The sequence below is a fragment of the Bacillus rossius genome, chromosome 1 (genome assembly GCF_032445375.1).
Source record: "Bacillus rossius redtenbacheri isolate Brsri chromosome 1, Brsri_v3, whole genome shotgun sequence".
Lineage (NCBI taxonomy): Eukaryota > Metazoa > Arthropoda > Insecta > Phasmatodea > Bacillidae > Bacillus > Bacillus rossius.
In genome coordinates this window covers 221,618,281-221,640,164 of record NC_086330.1, presented here as the reverse complement: position 1 = coordinate 221,640,164, position 21,884 = coordinate 221,618,281, and the positions used below count along the sequence as shown (strand labels likewise).

The window sequence follows — 21,884 nt, the reverse complement described above, 5'->3', positions numbered from 1 at the left end:
CTAAGTACACGCACCCATTTTTTAAATTTTTTTTTCTTCTATATATATTTTTCTCCCTACCTAGGGCACTCATAATTCTTTTTAATTTCACGTGTATGTTATCAATGTCATTCGAGTTGTACAATTTTTTTTGTCAAATTGGTCCTTTATTTATACTTTGTTTCATTTTGTAAACATACGTATGTTAGGTATTATGACAAATAAAAAAATTAGTTACACTAACATTCTTAGGTTTTTATTGTGTGGATAGTTTGAAGTTTAATATTATGTAGGTATATAATTTCTTAAACTTATAAATTTTTTCGAAATTTATTCATAGGTTGGCAGGGCCTACTAATATTTTCTATTTGTCAATATTGTAATTTTTTTACAGTACCTACTTATTTGCAAGGAGTTTGGTTTAGTGTTTATAATTTATCTGCTGATCGTCAAGAGTCTTAGGGCTGCTGAGACCGAAGACCAGAAATATTTATCAATTATGTAATATATTGTTGAAAAATTTGAATTTAACTATTTCAGGAAAGTTGATTTTTTTTTATTAATAAGAATAGTTACGTGTAATTGCCATCTTCCTTTATTTCATATTAAACATTATGTTTGGTTGAGTGTGAGATAATTTTATTTATGTATGTTTTAATTTCATTTAATTTCTTATATATATATATATATATATATATATATATATATATATATATATATATTCTTACCTACCTACTTCTATTAAATTTCAGGCGGATGTTAACATTGTCATTCCAGTTGTATAATTTTTTTGTCAAATTAGTTGTTATTTATACTTGTTTCATTTTGGACTATGTTTTTTTTATACTTAATTCAAAGATTTGTGGTGTGTACAGGGAGTGATGTCTCTATTAATTTCTATACTCCTTTGGATAAGCGGAATATTGCCACCACAGTTTTACATATAAAGAAATCCTACAAATGTTTTAAACATTATGACAAATAAATATAGTTTCACAAACATCCTTAGTTTTTTTTGGTGTGTATAGTTTGAAGTTTAATATTATGTATGTACGTAAATTTTTAAACATAGAGTTATTTATTAATTTATTTAGATAATTATTAATAGGTAGGTAATAAGCTTTCTATTTGTCAATATTGTTATTATGGTAGATAGGTGTACAGTAAATGCCTACAATCTTATATTCCTTTATATCTCTTTCGATTTGGAGTGTTTCCGAGCCATTCGGGTCCTCAAAGTCAACCCCCCCCCCTCCCAGGTGGTTAAAGCCCCAAAATTTCGAAATTTAAAAAATTTGAAAAATCTATCTCTTTCGATTTTAAGTGTTTTCGAGCCATTCAGGGTCCTCGAACCCCCCGCCCCCCTCTGGGAACAAAGCCCCAAAATTTCGACAATTTCAGGAATTTCAAATATCTATTCTTTCGAGATGGAGTGTTTCAAACCATTCGAGGTCCTGAACATCCACTTTCCGCAAAAGTGAAAGCCCCAAAATTTCGAAATATAAGAATATATATAAATTGGATGTTGGCATGTATGTCGTAGATAAACTCTTACACCGTTTGACCGATCGCCATGAAAGTTAGCACATCGAAGTGTTTTTATCATGGAGAAGGTTTTTATGCTAACAATTTTTTTTGTAACTCGCTGCTAGATGGCGCTGTAGCGCATAAACTTCTAAACCTTTCAACCGATCGCCATGGGTAAACAGAAAACCATAGGTCACAGATACACAAACAGTAATTATGTGTCATTTCTTAATGTCCACCACACTGGACATATCGCTATCCATTTTGCTGTAACTCGCGGACAATATATCACCCGGTGTTCAGCCCGGGCAAAGCCGGGTACTGCAGCTAGTATTTTTATAAATTTTAACCTTTCCCCCATTCAAATCAGATTAAAATTACTGAATTTCAAGATGGTGGCTGTAACGAAAATTGCAGTGTTAGAGATTAGGCATTCGATTCCAAGATGACAGACATCTAGAAAAAAATAGTGTATCCAAAATGGCCATTGGGTCAAGGTAAAAGGTCAAGGTCAAGGTCATCCAAGATGACTACCGTCACATCACAATCCAATATGTCGGCCGACAATCCTCAATCTTCGAGTCAGAACTAGTCCCCAGACTGACATTCCTATACTACTGACGCTAAAGGAACTTTTATCAATCATAAAATTCATGCCCAACAGGAAACCGGCAGGACCTAATGGCATCCCTAACGAAGCAATTAAAATGCTACCACTGAATGCATTGGGACACATAGTCGCAATTTTCTACAAAATATTAGATAGGTACCTACATCAGAATTGAAATTAGATATGTCAGAACGGAAAGAGGTACGATTCATAACACCCCTAAAGCCAGGTAAAGATCCCAAGTTCCCACAAAACATAAAAACAATAAGTCTTCTAAATACATTATCCAAAGTACTTCAAAAAATACTAATAAAGTGACTGAAAAAACTAGTCACGAACAAGAAGCTTCTCCCTAACCAACAATTTGATTTGATAAAACAGCACACTACCATTCAAGCAGCCATAGAAGTGGCCAAATATATACAAAAAGGCCTAAACCCCAACAAATCAACAGCAGTCATACTGCTACACATTCAGAAGGCCTTTGAAAAAGTACACCATACATTCCTGATACAAAAACTCATTGAAACAGAAATTCCAAAGTCTTAATGGAAACTTATACAAGACTACCTAACAAATCAAAAGTTCAACGTCTGCATAGATGGGAAAATGTCCACAATAGAAGCATACAAGCACGTGTGTCACAAGGTGGGGCACTATCTCCACTACTATATGAACTTTATACTAGAGATATCCCAAAAGACGAAGCAACAAACTTAACAGTATATGCAGATGATACCACCATTTGTGCAAAGGATATCAACGTAACCTTGGCCAAAACCTGAGCACAAAGCCACCTAACCAAATGGCAGAATACTGGGAAAAAATATATGCAATAGAAAAAAAGCAAGATTGCAAGTAATTACTACTCTATGGTAAAAAAAAGTCCCACTAACTAAAAACCTAAGGATTTATTTTGACAAAAAACTGGAAGGAACACAAAAAAGATGGCTCAAGCAGCAAAAGGAAAAATGATAAAACTGTACCCGCTAGTAAAATCAGACCACATCAACAAGGAAACAACTGCAATTATGTATGGTAAGGAACTATTAGGAGGGGCATCCCAGGAACACACAGCCTCTGCAAAGGAACACAAAACAGCATACTGAGAATAATTTTAAACTGCATAAGAGATACAGAAATCAGAGCCCTTCACGAAAGAGCAAAGCTGGAAACCATCATGCAACGGACTGAAAAGCAGAAAACCACTTTCTATAGCAAGATACAGGAGCACAGTAAACCTGTCGTATGGAAGTTGGGGGTGTACAACAGACTTGACAAGAAAACCCTAATGTTCTAACACATAACACCATATAATGACGACCTAGGGAAAGGAACCTAAGTAAGGGACTGCCCGGCAGGGCCAGTGCCGGTGGTATCACCCTCGAGCGTGATGCTTGCTGGACGGGTCTGCCGGGAACCATGGAAATGGGGGAGCTTCATGGTTAAAACTGTAAATTTTCCTTTCACTCGTCATCGAATGAAAAATAGCTGGGAACACACAGGAATATTATATATCACACTCCAAATATCACAGTAAATTTGTTCTGCAGCAACTCCCTAGTTATTGTTTATACTATCCTAATCTGATGCTGCTATAGAGTCCAGTAGGGCAGCCCCGTCCATGTGTATAATTACCTGGGTTGGGTAGGCAAAAATAAATAAATCAACTTAATTAAACAAATATATCACATGGTAACACTTAACAAATATTGGTAAAAAGCAACACAAACAACAATTCTTAAACCTAAAACTAAACTTAATTTAAAAATAAAAACCTAAAAATAAATATAAAAATAAAATAAAAATCCAATAAGTAAATATTATAAACATATAGAAATAGGTTATATGATATTACTGGCTACCTTGCACACAGGCCATCCTAACTAGGGTGGTCGGTTTTGCGACCTTGGCTAAGTAAGTTTAAGTGCATACGAGCAGGCTCAAGCCTTCCAAACTTAGCATTAGTAAAACAATCCCCTATGCATATTTGTTCAGAGGCTTAAGGCATACAAAAAACTCAATAGGTAACTGCTTCCTGATGATGGCGACTGCAATGTCGACAGAAAAGTCGTTCATATATTCGCCTTCGATGCGACTACAACCCAGAAGCCAAGCAACTCCATGGGATCATGATGTTTATGTTTTCGAGATGGAGGTCCCACTTACCTATTATTTCAGACTGCATGAACCTCATCATCAACATGACAATTTCAAAATATTTCAACCATAATTTGTTGGTGAGTCTAAGCTGTGCCAATCGTTTCAGCTAAGCTTCTGACTGTGTTGTAATTCAATAATGTATTCTCGTTTGTTCACTGTGAGAATTTCTGAGAGGTCTCGAAAATAAATTATCTCCTCTATATAGGTCTGCATTGAGGGGGTAAAAGTTTATGAATTCTATGATCAGTTTAGTTAAAACTGTGTGAGCCATAATGTGAGCTATGATGGCCCTTGCAAAGGCGAGCTCCATCATGATTTTGCTAGTGCTGTTTACAGCATAAACTATGTTAAAAATATCTGTGAAACCACTGTCATTCATTATGATCCCCACATCCCCCATGAAAGACATTATCAAATGGAAGCTCCAAGCCATATTATTACATTGGACAGTTCAGGTTCTCCCGGTTGACATGCAATTATCTCTCGGGCTTTGAGATACAGTAGTTGGTCGAATGTAATACAGTATTTGTCTGACATAACGATTTGGTCTTCTTGGTGTTCTCTGCATTTAGATTGTATCATAATTGCTGCGAGGTACATGGATGAACGGTTGGCAGGTGATGTGTGTATTTTAGTATGGTATGTATCTCATCACTTCTTCCATAAAACAATTCCACCACGAATGCCTGGAAACTCCATATGTGTGCAGTAGAGCCACACCAACTGAGGCACTAGATGCATAACAATCGTACTTCGTGGAAACAGTGCACTGATATCCATGATCTTGAGCGCTGCCATTCAATACTTTTGGTCAGTTCGAATGGTTTCAATTCAACAGCTCCAACACTTGCTACCATATGGTCTGTAATCAGTTGTTGCAGACGAACGATGCACCTACCACGGTCCATTGAAGACTTTGATGTTACACATATTATGCTGCCCATTGTGTGAAATGTGTTGCATCTGCACATTAAAACTGGCGTTGTCGTACACCATCTGAGAGAATGCGTTCTTGTTGAGTTTCATTGGGGGGGTGCATTATTAATGATACCTGAAAATGTGTTGCTTTAATGTACAATGAACAGAATACCAAGGACCAACCTGCGCTCGTTATATTTTTATATACAATTGCCGGCAGACTATCTTGTAGGGGTGATACTAATGATGATGACCTCACTACACTAACCAAGAATGTGCAATAGCAGTCGATTTCTTCTTCCCCTTTTCAGTATCACCACATTTTTAATAAGCGTGACAGTATTTGTAAACACTCAAAGAGTCTCAAGAATGAGGTCTGCCACTCCTTCTAGAAAGTTATCTGGTGAGGGGTATTGAGGAGTTGTCGTATATTTGGCCCCAAATATCGTCAACAATATTGGCAGCTGATGTTAGAACAATACAAAGTATTTCTTCTCTTTAGTTTGAACTCTTATGCCGGTGCCATGAATCTGTGATAATCTTGAATCTTGTATTCTTGAAGCACACGACACTGGGGGTATTTACCGAAACAAACACGTCATTGCCATACTTTGCAAGAATATGTGCTCTTACTGACTTGGGATGGGATTTAGGATCACATTCAAAGTTTCCAATTAACTCGTCCATTGAAAACTGGCACTCTACATCGTTATTTTCTAGAAAAGTGTAAATCACTTGCATAGGAACATCTACATGTTCTGTGGGTCTGCCTGTCGTCCCACATTTTGTTAGGGGATGGTACAGTCTTTTAAAACATGACATACACTATTGCCCATCAGCAGCAACCAAATCATTCATGGCCAATAATTGTTGTATGGAATGTGCTCAATCACCATAGATGTTTTCCAAGAATCATAAAACTATACCCTGCATGTCCATCTTCGTCATAAGGTGTACAGAGTCGCGTTTGGAGGATCAAGTTTTTTTATGTTTTCCTGCATAGTTTCGGGGTATTTCTTCAGTACACACGAAGCAATGAGTTTTGAAAACTGAATTAAGTACACCTGATGAATGTAATTTAGGTTGGGCTGCATCTTGTTTGGCCCTCTTGACAAATGCATCAATACTTCTTTCTGTTACATAATTGTTTCGACATTTCTCATAAACTTCAAGGGATGTGCTCCTCCTAAATATAACTACTTTAGCGTCACCTCTCTTCCAACTAGCTTCAGCAAAAGTTGCCAACTGTTTTTTTTTCTTTCACAACACTAGTCTTCGTTTCGTCATCCAACATTGTATCACATAAAAAACTCGCGAAGAGACGTTGCGAACATTCATGTCACCTTGAAATACTTCATTATCAACTAGTGGTTAGTAGCAAACTAACTCAAAACCGGCTGGGCGCCATTGAACAGAAGGTAAAGAACCTTATACCTGTTAGGAAAGAGGGAGAATACCATTATTTATGCTCCCTTTGAAGCGCAACAAAAACCTCCTGCTCTACCCGCCTCTCCCCATTCTTTACTTCTCCCTAAGTTTATTTACATTTTTTTAATGTTTTTTTTACTGCCAAAAAATAATTCTTCACATACAGTGCTTAATATAATGCATAACATGTTGAAATAGACAACATTTTTGCAATTTGTTTTTCAATTTTCACACTATCGCATTGGTCCCAAGAGGCTGAAAAGTTGAAATTACTTCTACAAGTCAGACGGGTTAAAATTTGGATCCAGCACTCCCGATAACATAAATATCAGGTGAGGAATCTAATTATGTATTTTAATATGCTTGTTATAGCCAATAAACGCAAAAATAATTATAATTTTTCCAATTAATTTTAATTTTTAGGGTGATGCATCACCCGTATGGAACAGAAAAGTTAATAAAAAACATAAAGAATCTTTGAGAAACATAACTACGGAATATTTTCTCGAAAAACTCCCTTTTTGACACCATTTGATTAGACTAGTAGGTGAACTTCCAGGAAGGAACTGGCAACATGGCAGCCTGCCCTCGCCACTCCGCAAGTCAACGTCTCCCCTTGCTATCGCGCGCCCATAACAATGTGATGGAGCCTCGCGTCCTCAATGTTTCCATTACAAAACATTGCTGTCTCTTTGTTTTAATTGATAGAGTACCAGCTCTACTGATTTTTTTAAAGAATTCAACTCAGTTAAGAGTGCACTGTTGCTGGTTAAGTAATTAATTGAATAGATTGAAATGTATGATACTTTTAATAATTTATCACATTATATCACCATCTTGAAAGAAAAAAAAATTGGTTGTCTGTAAAGTCGGTTTACGGACGATAGTTTAACGTGACGTCATAACAAAACATTGATGTAATGATTCCATACTTTTATGAATGAAATTGAATCATTTTTAATGAATTATCACTGTTTTGTATGGATACAAAGAAGAAGTGAAATAAAATCTACAATTTAATTCATAAATTTACTTTTATTTGCACTCATTAATTCAAATATGTTTATTACTTTAAAAAAAAATAGATTATTTTAACCATAACTTTTATACATGTTTGCTATTTAACTTCAAGATCGTCGAGAATGTTTTATGCATTTTCGCAATTACACATTTAACGACGAAGTTTGTTCGTCATGAAATTAAACGTAGAATTTAATAAAAATACCCATGCAGTTAATAAAATAAGCATAAGTAAGTTTAAGAAAGAATTTTGGCTTTAATCTCCAACCCAGACACTAGTGGTGCGCTGGGGCCGAGATTAAAATTCGTCGAGAATATTTTACGTTTTTATGTATTCCAGAGCTCAAAATTATATGCAATTGTGGCCCCGGGCACGAAATTTTATTTATAATTCATTAATAACAACGCCCCTCGCGATAAACAAAGGAAAATATGTATTAACGAGTGCCTGGTTGCCGCGGAAGCGGGTAGATAGCACGATTCGTTCGGTTCGCGTCCGTCACTGTAGATGGCAGCACCGTAGGAGAATAATATTATTTCGTTTTTATAATACGATTTTATAACAAATACGCATCCCAAATACACCAAAATTATTTATAATATGTTACAATGTTTTTTAAAACATTTTGTAAAAGATCCCGGGTGTAATTTGAATTATGTGTAACTGTAAAACACTATTGTTCGTACAAAAACGTATTTGAAAATTCAACATTACTTTTAAATAACCTTACCGATTGTGCTGAAAATCGGTGGACGATCATTAAATTACATAATATTAATAATTCAAACGACGAAAACATGATTGAAAAGTCAAATCGATGGTTGTTCCAATCGAGTGGAAGAGAGATGCGGCGCAAGCGTACAATGAGCGTAACGGGACACATCGTAGTGGGAATATGTGCGTTACGGGACACTTTTTCGTGCTTGCAGAGGCGTTCATAGATTTATTGGACGTTGTCACTTCAAAAAAATTAAAATATTTAAAGCCTTAGCACTACTCAAATCTTCAAAATCTATAAAATGTTTTTGTTGTCATTGTTATCATAAAAATTTTGGAATTCCAGCGAAATTTTCTATTTCTTTTAAATGCCTATCCCTCGGCCAGATTGAATTTGGTTGACGCCCAGCATTGAGTAAAATTTTTAAAGTAGGTACTATTTGACAGTTGTTAATGTACCTGGGGGAAAATGTTTGTAGCTTATTAGTTGTCTAGAGCACGAGAAAATAGTAATGATAAGCCAGAGCCTGATAGTATTATCATCTATGATGAGCGATACGAGAAAAACAATTTAAAAAAAAACTAAAAAAGTCTGGCAAATAGTGGCATAGTATGTGTTGTAGGGTTGGCAGTGTAACAAAAGCTACATTAATAATTGCGAGGAAGTCAAACCATTTTGGGACATTATGTGTGAAATAACTTATTCTAATGAAACGTTTTCTGGTGAAGAAAATAAAAACATCTAAGTGTCTCAGGTTGGAAATGGTAACTTTGGCTCATGAACCTCATTTAGTTTTTGAGAAAACAAATATTTTCCTCGCCCAAATTCTTTAAATTTGTTGAAAACATTCTAAAACTGAGCAAGCATGTGAAATTTATAGAAGGGAAATTATTAAGGGAACACCTATGCCACATGAGTTGCCAAGGTTAGCCTTCAAATCTTTTGGGCTTGATTTGTATAGCTACAGTAATAAATGTTGCCTGGTACTTGTAGATTATTTAACAAAATTAATAGAAATTGTGCATGTAGCAAATAAGAGTGCTTATAAATGTATTAAAAACAGTTGAAATTAATATTTGCTACTCGTGGAATACTTAGCAGAATGTTGGCTGACAATGTGCCATTTGCCAGTTATGAGTTTAAAATATTTGCAGAAAGTTGAAATTTCAATACAGTAACAAGTCTTAGTCAATGATTTGGCAAAAAAGGCAGCGGGGATAGCCAAGTCTATATTCAAAAAGACACAGCACAGTGGTTGAGATTTAGCTTCAGCTTTACTGGAGTAACACAATCTACCGATATCAGGACTAGAGGTGTCTCCAGCACAGTCACTGATGCCCAGAAATTTAAGAAACAAATGGCCAATTATGGATTTGCAACTAAAGCCAAGAACATTCGAGGGTAGAAATCTGTTAGAAAAAAGACAGCAGAAAGTAAAACAGCAGTATGACAAGTAACCATTTCATAAGGGGGTATTTCAGCGTTAAGATAATTTTACGATAAGAACAGGTAAATGATGGGAGCGGGGAAAAGTAATAAGTAGCCACAAAAAGTTAGTATTATGTAGTAAACGAAAGAGAAAACATAATTAGGCGGAAATCTATTCATTTAAGAAAGTCAAAATACGAATCGGTATTAAGTTCCGAGGAAAATTATGAGATGCATGTTGATAACAATAAAGGCAAGGATATTATCGCATTAAAATGAGCAAATAAATCAGGAAAATGATATCCCACATTTAGGATTGTTGAATGATAACATAGGCTTGCCTGATATTAATGGACATGTTAGGGAAGACAACTGAGAGCAAGGGCAATGATATGTTTGTCGCTAGGAGAGGTCTAAATGTAAGATTACCAGGAATATACAGTTTTAAGCATGGAAACTTAAGTGTTTTAATTGGTTGTGAGTTGTGAAAATGTAAGGTTTTAATGTTTAGTTTGATATTTCTATTTATTAAGTTTGGTTATTTGTTTTTGCTATAAAGAAGAAATATGAGAAATATCTTATGGCAATGGCCAAGGCCAAGAGGCATATTGGATTGCGGAACAGAAAAACAGACAGACGATATAGTGTGTGGTCAGATGTATGTTTAATATGATAGACTAAACATATGAATGATTGTAAATTAATATAAACATGGTGTTTCATTATACCTAAAACATGAAACAGCTAAACATGACTATATATGGATACATACCGCTACACATAACACATTTGACTACAAATGGCTACACATGGCTCCGTACAGACATTTATTTGACTACACACATAACCACACATGCCTACAAATACTATAATTTTGGCTAACGCAATTACAAATGGCTACACACATGCATTTATACACACCCCTCACTGCGATATTCACACATTATTTAGTCCAAATATAAACTTACCACAAATATTCATAATTTTTTTATGTATTGAATAAGGATTCCTTATACTATGTAGGATTCACGATATTCTCTAGTGATAGTAGGACGTTCATTCATGAGAATAAATATTCGTGACAATGGAAAAAATAACGTAAATGTGATCATCAATATACATTGATTTTCGTGCATATCTACGAAAAGTGCAAAAAGATTAACGAAAATAATTGCGAAGATATGCAGCGATGACTGCGAGGATGTTCATCGATGAATGAGAAGATATACAAAGACAACCATTAATGTTCGTCCATGAGTGTCAAGTTGTACGAATATGTGGAACGATGAATTAAACTGAGTGTGAATATATTCGTTACGATATGATGTTGTGGCCAAGAATGTTCGTCAATAAATTGCGAAGTATTTAAATATTTGTTTATGTGTGACGAGAATTAGATGATGTTCAGTAATGAGTAAGCCTATTAAGATTTGAGAAGATGAACAAAGATTTACGAAGTTAATTGCAAGATGTATAGACATAACTGTAAGATGTTAAAAAATTAACGTCGATTACCAGAAATGTGCGTCGATAACGGAAAATTTGCGTCAATATGTGAATCAACAATGAAAAATTGGCATCGATAATGGTGAATATGCATCCAATTGTGCGTCGATGGTGGACAGTTTGCGACGAATTGTCCATCAAACGATAAAAAATGTAATAAATAATGGGTAATGTACACAACTGTGCATCTAATATGAAAAATTATGTGACTTAGTAGAATTTTATGATAGCGAATGTGCGTGGCATTGTGCGTCAATAATTATTTCAATATCATATAAGTTTATCTTAGCGTTTAACCAAAGTTCCTTTATTTGTAGCGTAGGATGAGTAGCCAAATGCTTGCATGTATAGGCGAATGTTTTGAAGGTTACGCAGTTTAGAGACTCTAGGTTCTATAAAAAGCATTAAGCATACTGTTCATGGCCTTACAGTACCTGAGCTTCATAGAAGTTTGGTTTATACATTTCAATAAGCCCTAAAGCTTTTTTTATATAACTTTATACTAGGAATAGTGCCTACTGGTACGTTTGTCAAAAATTCCAATGTTCAAAGACTGTTGGTCTATGTACATTTTATAAAAAATCAGCAAATTAATATGGTGGCCTAGAGTAGATGAAAACCCGATGGTGGCCTTCAGCGGATAAATTAAAACTTGCGGAATCCAAGATGGTGGCTGTGACATAATCTAAGAAAGAGGAAAGTTCTAGAATCCAAGATTGCGGAAGTCAAAATTGCAGAATGATGTATAATATAAGATAGCTGATGGGGTCAAGATCAAGGTCATCCAAAATAGTGGCTGAGACCATACTTAAGGTTAAATGGCTGCCATAATGTCACGATCTAATATGGCTGTCGTCTCCTCACTCCGACACCAAAGCTCACAGCTCCAAACCTATATTACTAGACAGTAATATCACAAGAGCTGCCCAGAACAGTGTTCCCTCGTGAAATAGTACCAGCCACTAACATGGGGGATGGCACTACAGCATCCAGTGAAACTGTAATGGCAGGTTATACTTTCTCTGCTTCAGTAGTGCATTGTTTTCTAGTGACATAGTGTACTTCACTTACTTGAAAGATGCCATTGTTATTTTAATAATTATTTGAATATTTTTATTAATATGATAGTATCACTTTAAATTTTTTGATACTGTGTTTGATGATGGTATTGATCAAATTATTTACTGAATGAGCTGATAATGGAACTTACGGCTCGGTCTTACTCGCATAGTTGTTTATTTTTGTACTAATAATTAAAGTTTTTTTGTATTTTTTTCTAAAACTATCTGCATTTTATGTTTTGTCTCAAACATTCTCGAAAGATGTTTACTAAAAATTATTTTAACGTGGTTTTAATTTACCTAAGTATTCTTAATTTTGATCAGTTGAGTCACCTTTTATGATCGAAAATAATGTTTAAGTGTATTTGGCATAATAAATTTTTAACCCAACAACAAAAGGCTATGGAGGAATAGGAATATGTTTACATGAAAACTTCTTAAATAATAGAATGACAAAAGAGTGATAACCAACTCCGCGGGTGAAAATAGCTTAAAGTTGAGTATTTAAGTTTATAAACAAACCCATACAGTTAAAGCTAATTAAATAGAGATTGTTGGTGGAAACTTTTGTAAGCTGAAAGTTGTGCCTTTGTCTGCACTCAGAAAGCGATAGATTACCAGTTGCTACTGGCTGCCAATTATTTTTTCACACCACGTTTGTTCTAAATATTAGTTGCTCTTGAAGTATATACCTTATTACTAAAAATACTGCAAACTATTAGTTTTTAATGAGTTGTACTTTTACATATTTATCTCCTGGATTCAATACAGATAAATTTGAAAAAAAAATCCCTTTAATATCAAGTATTAATTACTTACTTGGAAAAGTTATTTCAGTAATCACTTTGTAATTTTTTTAAAACAGTTGTGAAATTTGTTTTACTCTTGAAAAATAACATTATAAGGGAGAATTTATATTTTAATAGCAAGTAAAACAAAAGATAGAATTATATTTCTTGAGCTAATCGTACAATATTTCAACGAAACCGAACAGAATTATTATAGGTAAAGTTATTTTTTCTGCAAATTAAATCAAATATGATTGGATATGTTAAAAGAAAACAAAAGAAAAAGTGTTACACTACTTGCATTATCACAACCTTAATTTTTTCAATCCCTACTTTTGTTCGTGCTTCATCCACTTTCATACCGTTGTTTGATTTTTTTGGTCTGACTATAATTCTTTAAGAAGTCTATAGTACACAGCAATACTTGCCAAGGAGGAAATGAGGTCGATACACGGAACATTATCGACGTAGTCTACTTCGACCTCGCAGCAGATCCCCTCGTCTCGACACGACTCTATGCTCGACTTGAAGATGTGCGTGTTGTAGAAGTGCTGCATGGTCTCGGCACACAGGTTGATGCACAGGTGCTCCAGGTGGCTCGGCTGCGATCACGGGCAGAACAATTACAGTTTAACCACCGATGTAGGTACATTTACGTTAGCAATATAAGATTAACTTTAAACTGTTTAACATGCAAATAAATTTAAACTGCATCTGTTTTCAGTCATACTGTAAAATTGCTATTTGTACAGAAACTGAAATAAGCTAAAACTAGTCCACATTAACTTACTCAGTATGCACGCGACAGTAGTCCAGAACGTTCGCTATCAGCGTTAAACACTCAAAGATTTCTTACGATGGAAAATGTATTAGAAGTATATCGTATGGATCGTACTCACTATAATAGATATGATACATCGGTCAGTATTCATGAGCATATTTGTTACTTCAAGTATAGAAACATATGTTTTCTGACAAATTTTTATATTCAAATCTATTTTTCAAACATCTTGTAGATATATGTCCTCAATCAGGGCCTTTCAACGCAGTGGAAGAATGTCGAACGCGTTCGCTATAAAACTATTAGCGCACTGTACAATGAAAAAAAGGAATTGTATTTTTTCACCAATGTGACGGCAGCTGTGTCGCCACTGATGTGGGTGCATTTTTACCCATATACGTGTGAGTGCATTTTAATCCACACATGTCTATGGAAATACATATTTATGTTGTGAAATACCACTAACAAAGAATGTGTACATTTACACATCACTGACAGGTAATTTAACCATGTAAAATTTAAAATCCTATCTAAACTGTATGCGTAATTATACACAGCTGAGTAACTCTACTAATGTAAATGTAAATTTACATTTATATTGTCTATGTAATTGTGCTGTGCATGTATGGGCAACATAGTGCCAAACAACACCCAATTTGGTATGTGTAAAACTACACTGCTGTTATGTGGTATTCATAAAAAAAATTATTATGATGACATGGAAGGTTCCATAGTTTGCTACTGGGGTCGCTATTGTGGTTTCCTGTAGGTATATTTATATAATCCCGATTGCAGTCGCGTCGATCGAACCATGATCGCAGACGCTCCCTCGTACTCCGCGAGCTACGACCTTTACCCTCAGACCAAATAAGAAGTTGGATATTATGGAATGAAATGTGGCTCAGAAACTAATTATTTTCAAACTATAGATAGTTCCTCAGCAGCTATTGTGATTCTTGGGGGTCGTCGACTGCTTCTTTAAATCACTTTCTGTTCAATCGAAATATTTAATTTCCAAATTCAGCTGCCAGATGCACTAGTCTCACTTGATTTATTTGCACCTATTATAAGCTTATGTCAAAGTAATTGTTCAGTAGGTACAGTGTCATTTTACTCCAACATTGGAGGAGTCACTAAGCAATTACTAATCAGTAATTTTACACGATCATGTATTTACAGTAACTGCACTGAAACTGTATTTTTACTGAAATTCTGTGTAAAATATTTTCATTCATTTTATTCATTTTATACTTACCATCCAAGTTATAATTTCACACCTACATTCGTGAGAAAAATATATAGAAAGTCGTTGTTTTTGAAGTAATGTTTTGTACTTCGAAGCTGAAACAATCACACTTATTTTACAATGCAGCCACACAGGAATACAAGTGAGTGAATTTTCACTTTTTGATAGCGTCTGGAAGTACTTAATTACTGTTAGTGTATAACTACAGAAATAATATTGGTGTATTATTATCACGACACAATGTGATATTTTCCTTCATGTTCGTGTACTTTAACAGGCATTGTGGGTGTAAAATTATCAAAATAATCATTAATTCACACGGAATCTATATATTATAACCCCAATGTTGAGTATTAGAATAAAAACATACATTTGCTGTAAAACTACACGATGTATTGGTTGTTTTGCACAAGGAATGTGTAAATATACAGTTTAAATTTTTCCAAATCATACGACAAAAAATGTAAAAAATATACTTACTCCTAATGTGTAAATTTACAAAAAAAAATATTTAGTTTACTCAGTGTTTCAGTCACAAATGATGTTTGAGTTTCGTACATACGTTGCACGGCTTGTTTAAGTGTTTCTGTGCCTTGAATTAGATGGCACCAAAAACATTGAAATAACATTAAACCTCAGATATTAGCTTTATAATCAGTAGTTTCAGGTCTGGAAGTTCGGAGACTTTTTTCTTGAATGCTTTAAATATTTTAATTAGCTAACAACGAAGAACGTCTTGAGGTTTTGGAGACGTCTGCGCTATACGTCTGACATTGTTCATGATCTGTCCTTGTGGTCCTACGACACTTGGCCTATATGTCAAGCATTGTACCTGAACTGGTTGGAAGGCATTCCATGTATGAAAATTAGACTTCCATGGTAGGAACAGCGTCAACATATTGATTTCGTCGTACAGGTACCTCGTCTAGAGTTGTGTGTGGAGTAAATGATTAATAAACTCCATGAAAGATATCGAGAAGCAGAATTTGAAATTTATTTTAAGCTTTAGTTATATTTATCACTTGCCGATAATTAAAAAAAAGACGTAAATCTATTGCGCCAATCATTATTTTAATAAGTGATATTTTTTAGGAATGTTTTCTAAATTTATAATTAAATATTTACGAATTTTTAAGATGGCGGCAATGACATAGTAATCCAAGATGGCGGAGTGTTTTTATGAAAAAAATTTCCTTTTTTATAAATTTTAAAATTTATTCCAATTTTTTGATAATAATTACGTATTTTTAAGATGGCGGCTGACACGAAAATACGAGCCAGAATCCAAGATGGCGGATGTAACGAAAAGTGCAATGTTTCTAGAATCCAAGATTGTGACCATAATAATATGTGAAATGGTGTTTTTTAAATAATTTTTTAATAAAATGTATTTAATTTATTTATTTTAATTAAACTTTTTTCCCGAATTTGCAAAGTTAAAACAACGGATTTTTCAAGATGGTAGTAGTAATGATGATTGTAAAGTTTACGATATAATTCAAAATGTGCAGCCATTATATTCTAAATGACAAGGTCATGACCTTGACAGGTTAGAGCGGCTTGTAGATATGATTTATTTAGCCACTTTGCGGACTTTTCAAGCAGTTGGCATTTTTTAAGGACTAAAATGGGAAATTTCCCCTTCAAATGGGAATTTTGCCCAACGACATAGGGAAATTATAAGACATTTGGTATCATTCTGAGTCATTTTTAAGGGATTTTGAGGAAATTTGACATAAAAAATGGCCACCGTTATGTCACAATCCAAGATGATGGTTGTCACCATGTTCCACAGCCTGAAGCCTGGCGCAGGAGGAACTATTATATACTACTGTATACCTAGAGTTTTATTGACTATGCAAATTGTAAGTGCCCTAGTAATTTTTAATAATGATATATTTAATGAGTTTTTTATATAACCTTATACTGAGAACCTTATGTTGCTAGAGTCATAATTTTTCTTGTTTTTCTATTGCTCTCTTTATATAGTTATGCCATGGTTCGTGTGTTACAGAAATTATCATGGCCAGTTGCTTAGGAACAACCTGGTTGCTGTTCCCTCTGAGGAAATTTATTTTCATGATATGAATTGTCCTATGTTTATAGTATTAAGTGTTCAATAAATGTACTATTGGCTCTAGTCATCCCGCTATATTTTGTTGGCCTAGTTCCTAGCTTCTCCACAGACATGCGCCACTCTGCTCATATAATGAGTGTGCGATGTGCCAATAGAGCGCAGAATTAGGTCCTTTGATCCTCAGAGCAAGAAGTACGTAGATATGGTGTAAATTTAATATTTTTTTCTTTTGTAATCTTTGTCTTGTTGCAAGTGTTGTTGTCGTGATATTCTGTCGGATATTCCTTTTGCAGGTACTAATTGCGTACAGGAATTACCCAAGGCAACTTTAATGCATTTGCCGGTCGACCTTAAGATCGGCACCTTTGATGCTGCTACTGTGAAGATAGCTGGATGAGTTAAGATGCCTAGCTCGTGAGTCAATTAAATAGAGTACTAGTACCAGTGACATTGTAACCAGTGAAGGGTTACGTAAAATTGATGACAGTAGATTGACTATTTTTTTGATTAACCCATTGATTAAGAATTTACAGAGTTTGAATGATATTAAAACTAAAAACATTGTTAAGTTTTAAGGAGAAGTTTAACAAGTGGTAGGGTTACAATTTTTTTTCTTACAAAGTTGTACCGTATTTTGCTTACACGAGTGCCTGAGGAGTTGAGACATATCTTCATTAATGCTTAAATGCAAAATCAGCATTGGAATGAGGTGAGAAAGTCTTTGTTAAGTTTAAAGGGTAGAAGCAGAGTAACAAACCCGTTTGCATAATCTGTTTCTTTGTCGTGGTAAATAAGAAAAGGAATCGGCAGTTAATTTTGTAAATGATATTGTAGTGTATGTCAAAGTACTTGGTAATTCTTACCCAGATAGTGAAATAACTATTATAGTGGTTGATAACTTACAGGGGGTTGAAAAACAATATTGTTTGGCCAAATCTCCCAGTTTTTAAAATGAATTGAAAGAAATAGTGGTGTCGGTTCAAACTCGTTCACTCAGCCATGAGATCTCCCAACGTGTTAGGGTGACACAACGTGATAGGGGTACTTCTCAGAAGCCCAGGGACCATGGTGACAGACAATGGTTGAACGCCAGTAGGAAGTGTGGGGGTAATAACCATTTATCTCGGAAATGTAGGTACAGAAATATTGAACATGGTAGTCCTCATGAAAAATGAGAAACAATTTTTCCGGAGGGTTCCAAGAGTGGTGGTGGCAGTGGTAATAAAGTCTTTTAGTGCTTTGCCTGTGAAGAAGCATGGCATAACAACCCAGTTGTAAAAACAGGATTAAGAAAGAAGGGGCTAGACTCAAGAAAAGGAAGAGTTGCCTGCCATGTGTAGTTACCACCTATGGGAAACAAAGCTGGTAAGGCTAGTGGGTACAGGGACCAGTCGGACTCTGATTAGCCAAAGTTGTTGTATAAGATCTTATGAATGAAGTTGATGGTAGGAAGGCCTACAAGTACACTATAGAAGATACTTGATTTTGTTTGGCTAATGGTTGAAATATTACCGCTAGTGAAGTTTTAAGAACTTTTATCAAAATCGGTAATTTTCTTAGAGGTTAGATATTATAGTCATGCATAACTTGAGTTTTAACATGATTATTGGGAATGATTTCCTCAAGTTTGTGGAGGGTTGGGCAGACCTGAAATATAGAATATTTCGTGTAAATTTCAGTAAAAAAACTGTAGACTTGGTAGAGCTGAATAAGGGAATTTGTGTTTTTAGCCTCAGCCCAAGAGATATTGATGTTTGAATGGGGAATTTTCTGATGTGGTTCGTGAGTGCATAGGGTCTTGTAATATTGAACCATATAATGTTCCACTAATTAATAATATTCCTGTTAGAAATACGCATTTCTCTGTTCTGGTTCCAAATGTGTCATTTTAAAGGTAATATTGGTTAAGTTACTGTAAGAGGAAATTATTAGGGCCCTCCCGCACTATGTCTGCCAATTCCGCCTTTCGTGTTGCCAAAAAAAGAATCAACCGGGAAAATTCCACCTTGTTGTGGATTACCGCGAGTTGGGGGAACATTTTTTTTTTTGGATCCCTTTCCTATTATTCAGGTAGAAGTCGTACTGCAACATTTATTTAAAGGTACATATTTCATTGTGTTGGACCTTAATCACACCTACCATCAATGTCTTTTGCAACCCGATAGAAAGCATGTCTTGGCTTTTGTAACACCCGGTGGCTTTTTTTATTGGAATCATGTTCCCTTCTGGGTGAGTTTTGGGCTCACGTGCTTGGGACATATTTCAGAAGCCCCTTCACTGCAACATTTATGACTAATATCGACGATGTTTTTGTCTTTAGTGAAAAATTAGAAGATACGTAGATTATGTTTGGGCGATTTTGCAGGCTTTCATGTACCTAGTTAGTTGGAGGTAGGAATCTGAGGTTTTTTTATACAAGAGCTGGAAAACATATTGATGCTTAGAAAATTTCACCTTGGATCAACTTCGGTCCTTTTAAGAAACTTAAAGTGGTAAGGCGATTGCTGGGAATGGCAAATTATTGTGGCATATTTTTACCTATTTTTTTTTCCAAACTGATAGAACCCTTTAATCGTCTCAAGAGGAAAGGTGTGGTTTTCCAATGGGGGAGAAACAATAATGTAGTTTCAAATGTGTCAAGGAAGCCCTTACTATCCTTCGTTATTCTTCGCATATTTTTCTAGACCCTTTGAAGCTAGCCACTTGGCCTTGGGTGGTGTATTGAATCAAATGGTTGAGGAAGTATTGCACCCTGTTGCCTTTGTTAGCCAGTTATTACATGGTGCAGAGCATAATTTTTCGGCATATGAGAAAGAATCTTTAGCTTGTGTGTGGGCTTGTGAAAAGTGTGCTGACTATCTTGAAGGAAAAGAATTTACTCTCTGTACCAACAATCATGCCTTGACCTGGCTCTGAAAATCCTGCAAACATCTCGAGAAATCAGGATGTTGGGTTGTAAGGTTGATTGGGTTCTAGTTTGTAATTCTACATGTGAAAAGACAGAATAATGGAGTGGCGTATGCTTTATCACTAGTGTTTGATTCCAAAGAGTTTATTGGGTATAATGATGGGACTGATGAGGTAGAGGTAGAAGGTCTTAATTTGCTACAGACAGGGTGTCTACCAGATCTAGTAAATGAAATTCCCTGATTTTTCCAGGTTTTCCAGGTCTAAGACTGAATTTTTCCAGGTTTTCTTTAACACAATTACGACATTCCACGAAACTGAAAAAACTGCATAACAATACATTGATGGGTTTCAAAGAATTTCAACTTACTTAAATTAGTACAAATATTACCTTCTTCTAGACGTGGCCAAAGTGACTCAATTGATGGCAAATAAAACATGCTGCTACAAATATTTCACACACAAAAACATTACTAAAAGGAAGCTCCCGTCAATTTCGCAGTGACTCAACTTTTGCGTCTATAGCACTTGCTTCAGAACAAGCCAAATCCAACACTCGAGCCTTCTTAAACTGCAATGCCTTTATCTCCTCTTCAACTCTTCTTTTTTCTGCCTTCTTCTTGTCTGTAGCTTCCTTTTCTTTTTGTTTTGTTTGCAGGGCTTCCTTACGCCTACAGCTAGCATTTCTTACATATTGTAACATGGACTTGATGATATCAACATGCTCTACACCTCCAGAATGTTGAACGAAGTCATACACTTGTCTTTGTGCAATCAGTGTTTCTTCCTGCAAGTTTTCAGTCAGCAGATTAGAATTCACTGAAAATCCTCTTTCCAATTATGCATTTCCATCATCATCCTCACAAACTTTAGAAGGCCTGTTTTGGCAGCTACTGTATGTGCCTTAAGAATGAGCATCCACAAGTGATCAAGGCTCCCATCTTCTCGAGAAAAAGACGAGAACAGTGCTTCAGAATCTTGCGAGGAACATACCAACTGATATGATCACTCAATGTTATCAGCTTCTTGTCCTGATAGCCACCTGTTTCGAAGACAACATTCTAAACTGTACTTCACACGCTGTTTCCTCACACCCAAATTTAAAGCCATAGACGGACATAAGCAGGAAATTCCTTTGGCAAGTTTGTATTTCAGGGGACTTTTGTCTTGAAGTTTTTTTACCATAACCTTTGGACAAGTCCTAACATAATTTATCAGTAACAGGACAGACTTTTCTGGTACTTTTTGTTTCTTGATGGCATGGCGTACTGCATAGCCCAACTTGATATTGTTAGCAGTAAATAGATTTTCCTGGTTATCTACATCCAATCGAGATACATTGTGTTTTTTTCCCTAAAGCTCTTCAGTACCTCTGGTTTCACAAACTTTCCTGCCAAAGCTAATAAAATGTCTACCAGTGAATCATACAGAAAAGGTACCATGGGTGCTTCACTTTGGAACATTGTAAGAAACAATTCCAGCTTTGATGCCAAAGAGTGGAAGAATGTAAATTTTACTTCTAGAAGATTATCTTCAAGAGCACTTTTCACTACATTGAAAGACAGATGAAATAGAAACTTCACTAACAAATTTCTTTGGAACATTGTAAGAAACAATTGCAGCTCTGATGCCAAAGAGTGGAAAAATGTAAATTTTACTTCTAGAAGATTATCTTCAAGAGCACTTTCCACTACCTACATTGAAAGACAGATGAATAGAAACTTCA

General features: G+C 35.2%; 1 protein-coding gene across 3 annotated transcripts in view; it reads right to left on the bottom strand.

Moving 5' to 3' along the window:
• The window catches only part of LOC134527313 (unconventional myosin-IXAa), a 651,966-nt gene that overhangs the window by 229,411 nt on the left and 400,671 nt on the right, over positions 1–21,884 (bottom strand). For all 3 annotated transcript variants that reach the window (XM_063359870.1, XM_063359869.1, XM_063359871.1), the window contains exon 11: positions 13,576–13,749. In XM_063359870.1, the coding sequence (XP_063215940.1) occupies positions 13,576–13,749 (174 nt within the window). The remainder of the gene's footprint in view (positions 1–13,575; positions 13,750–21,884) is intronic.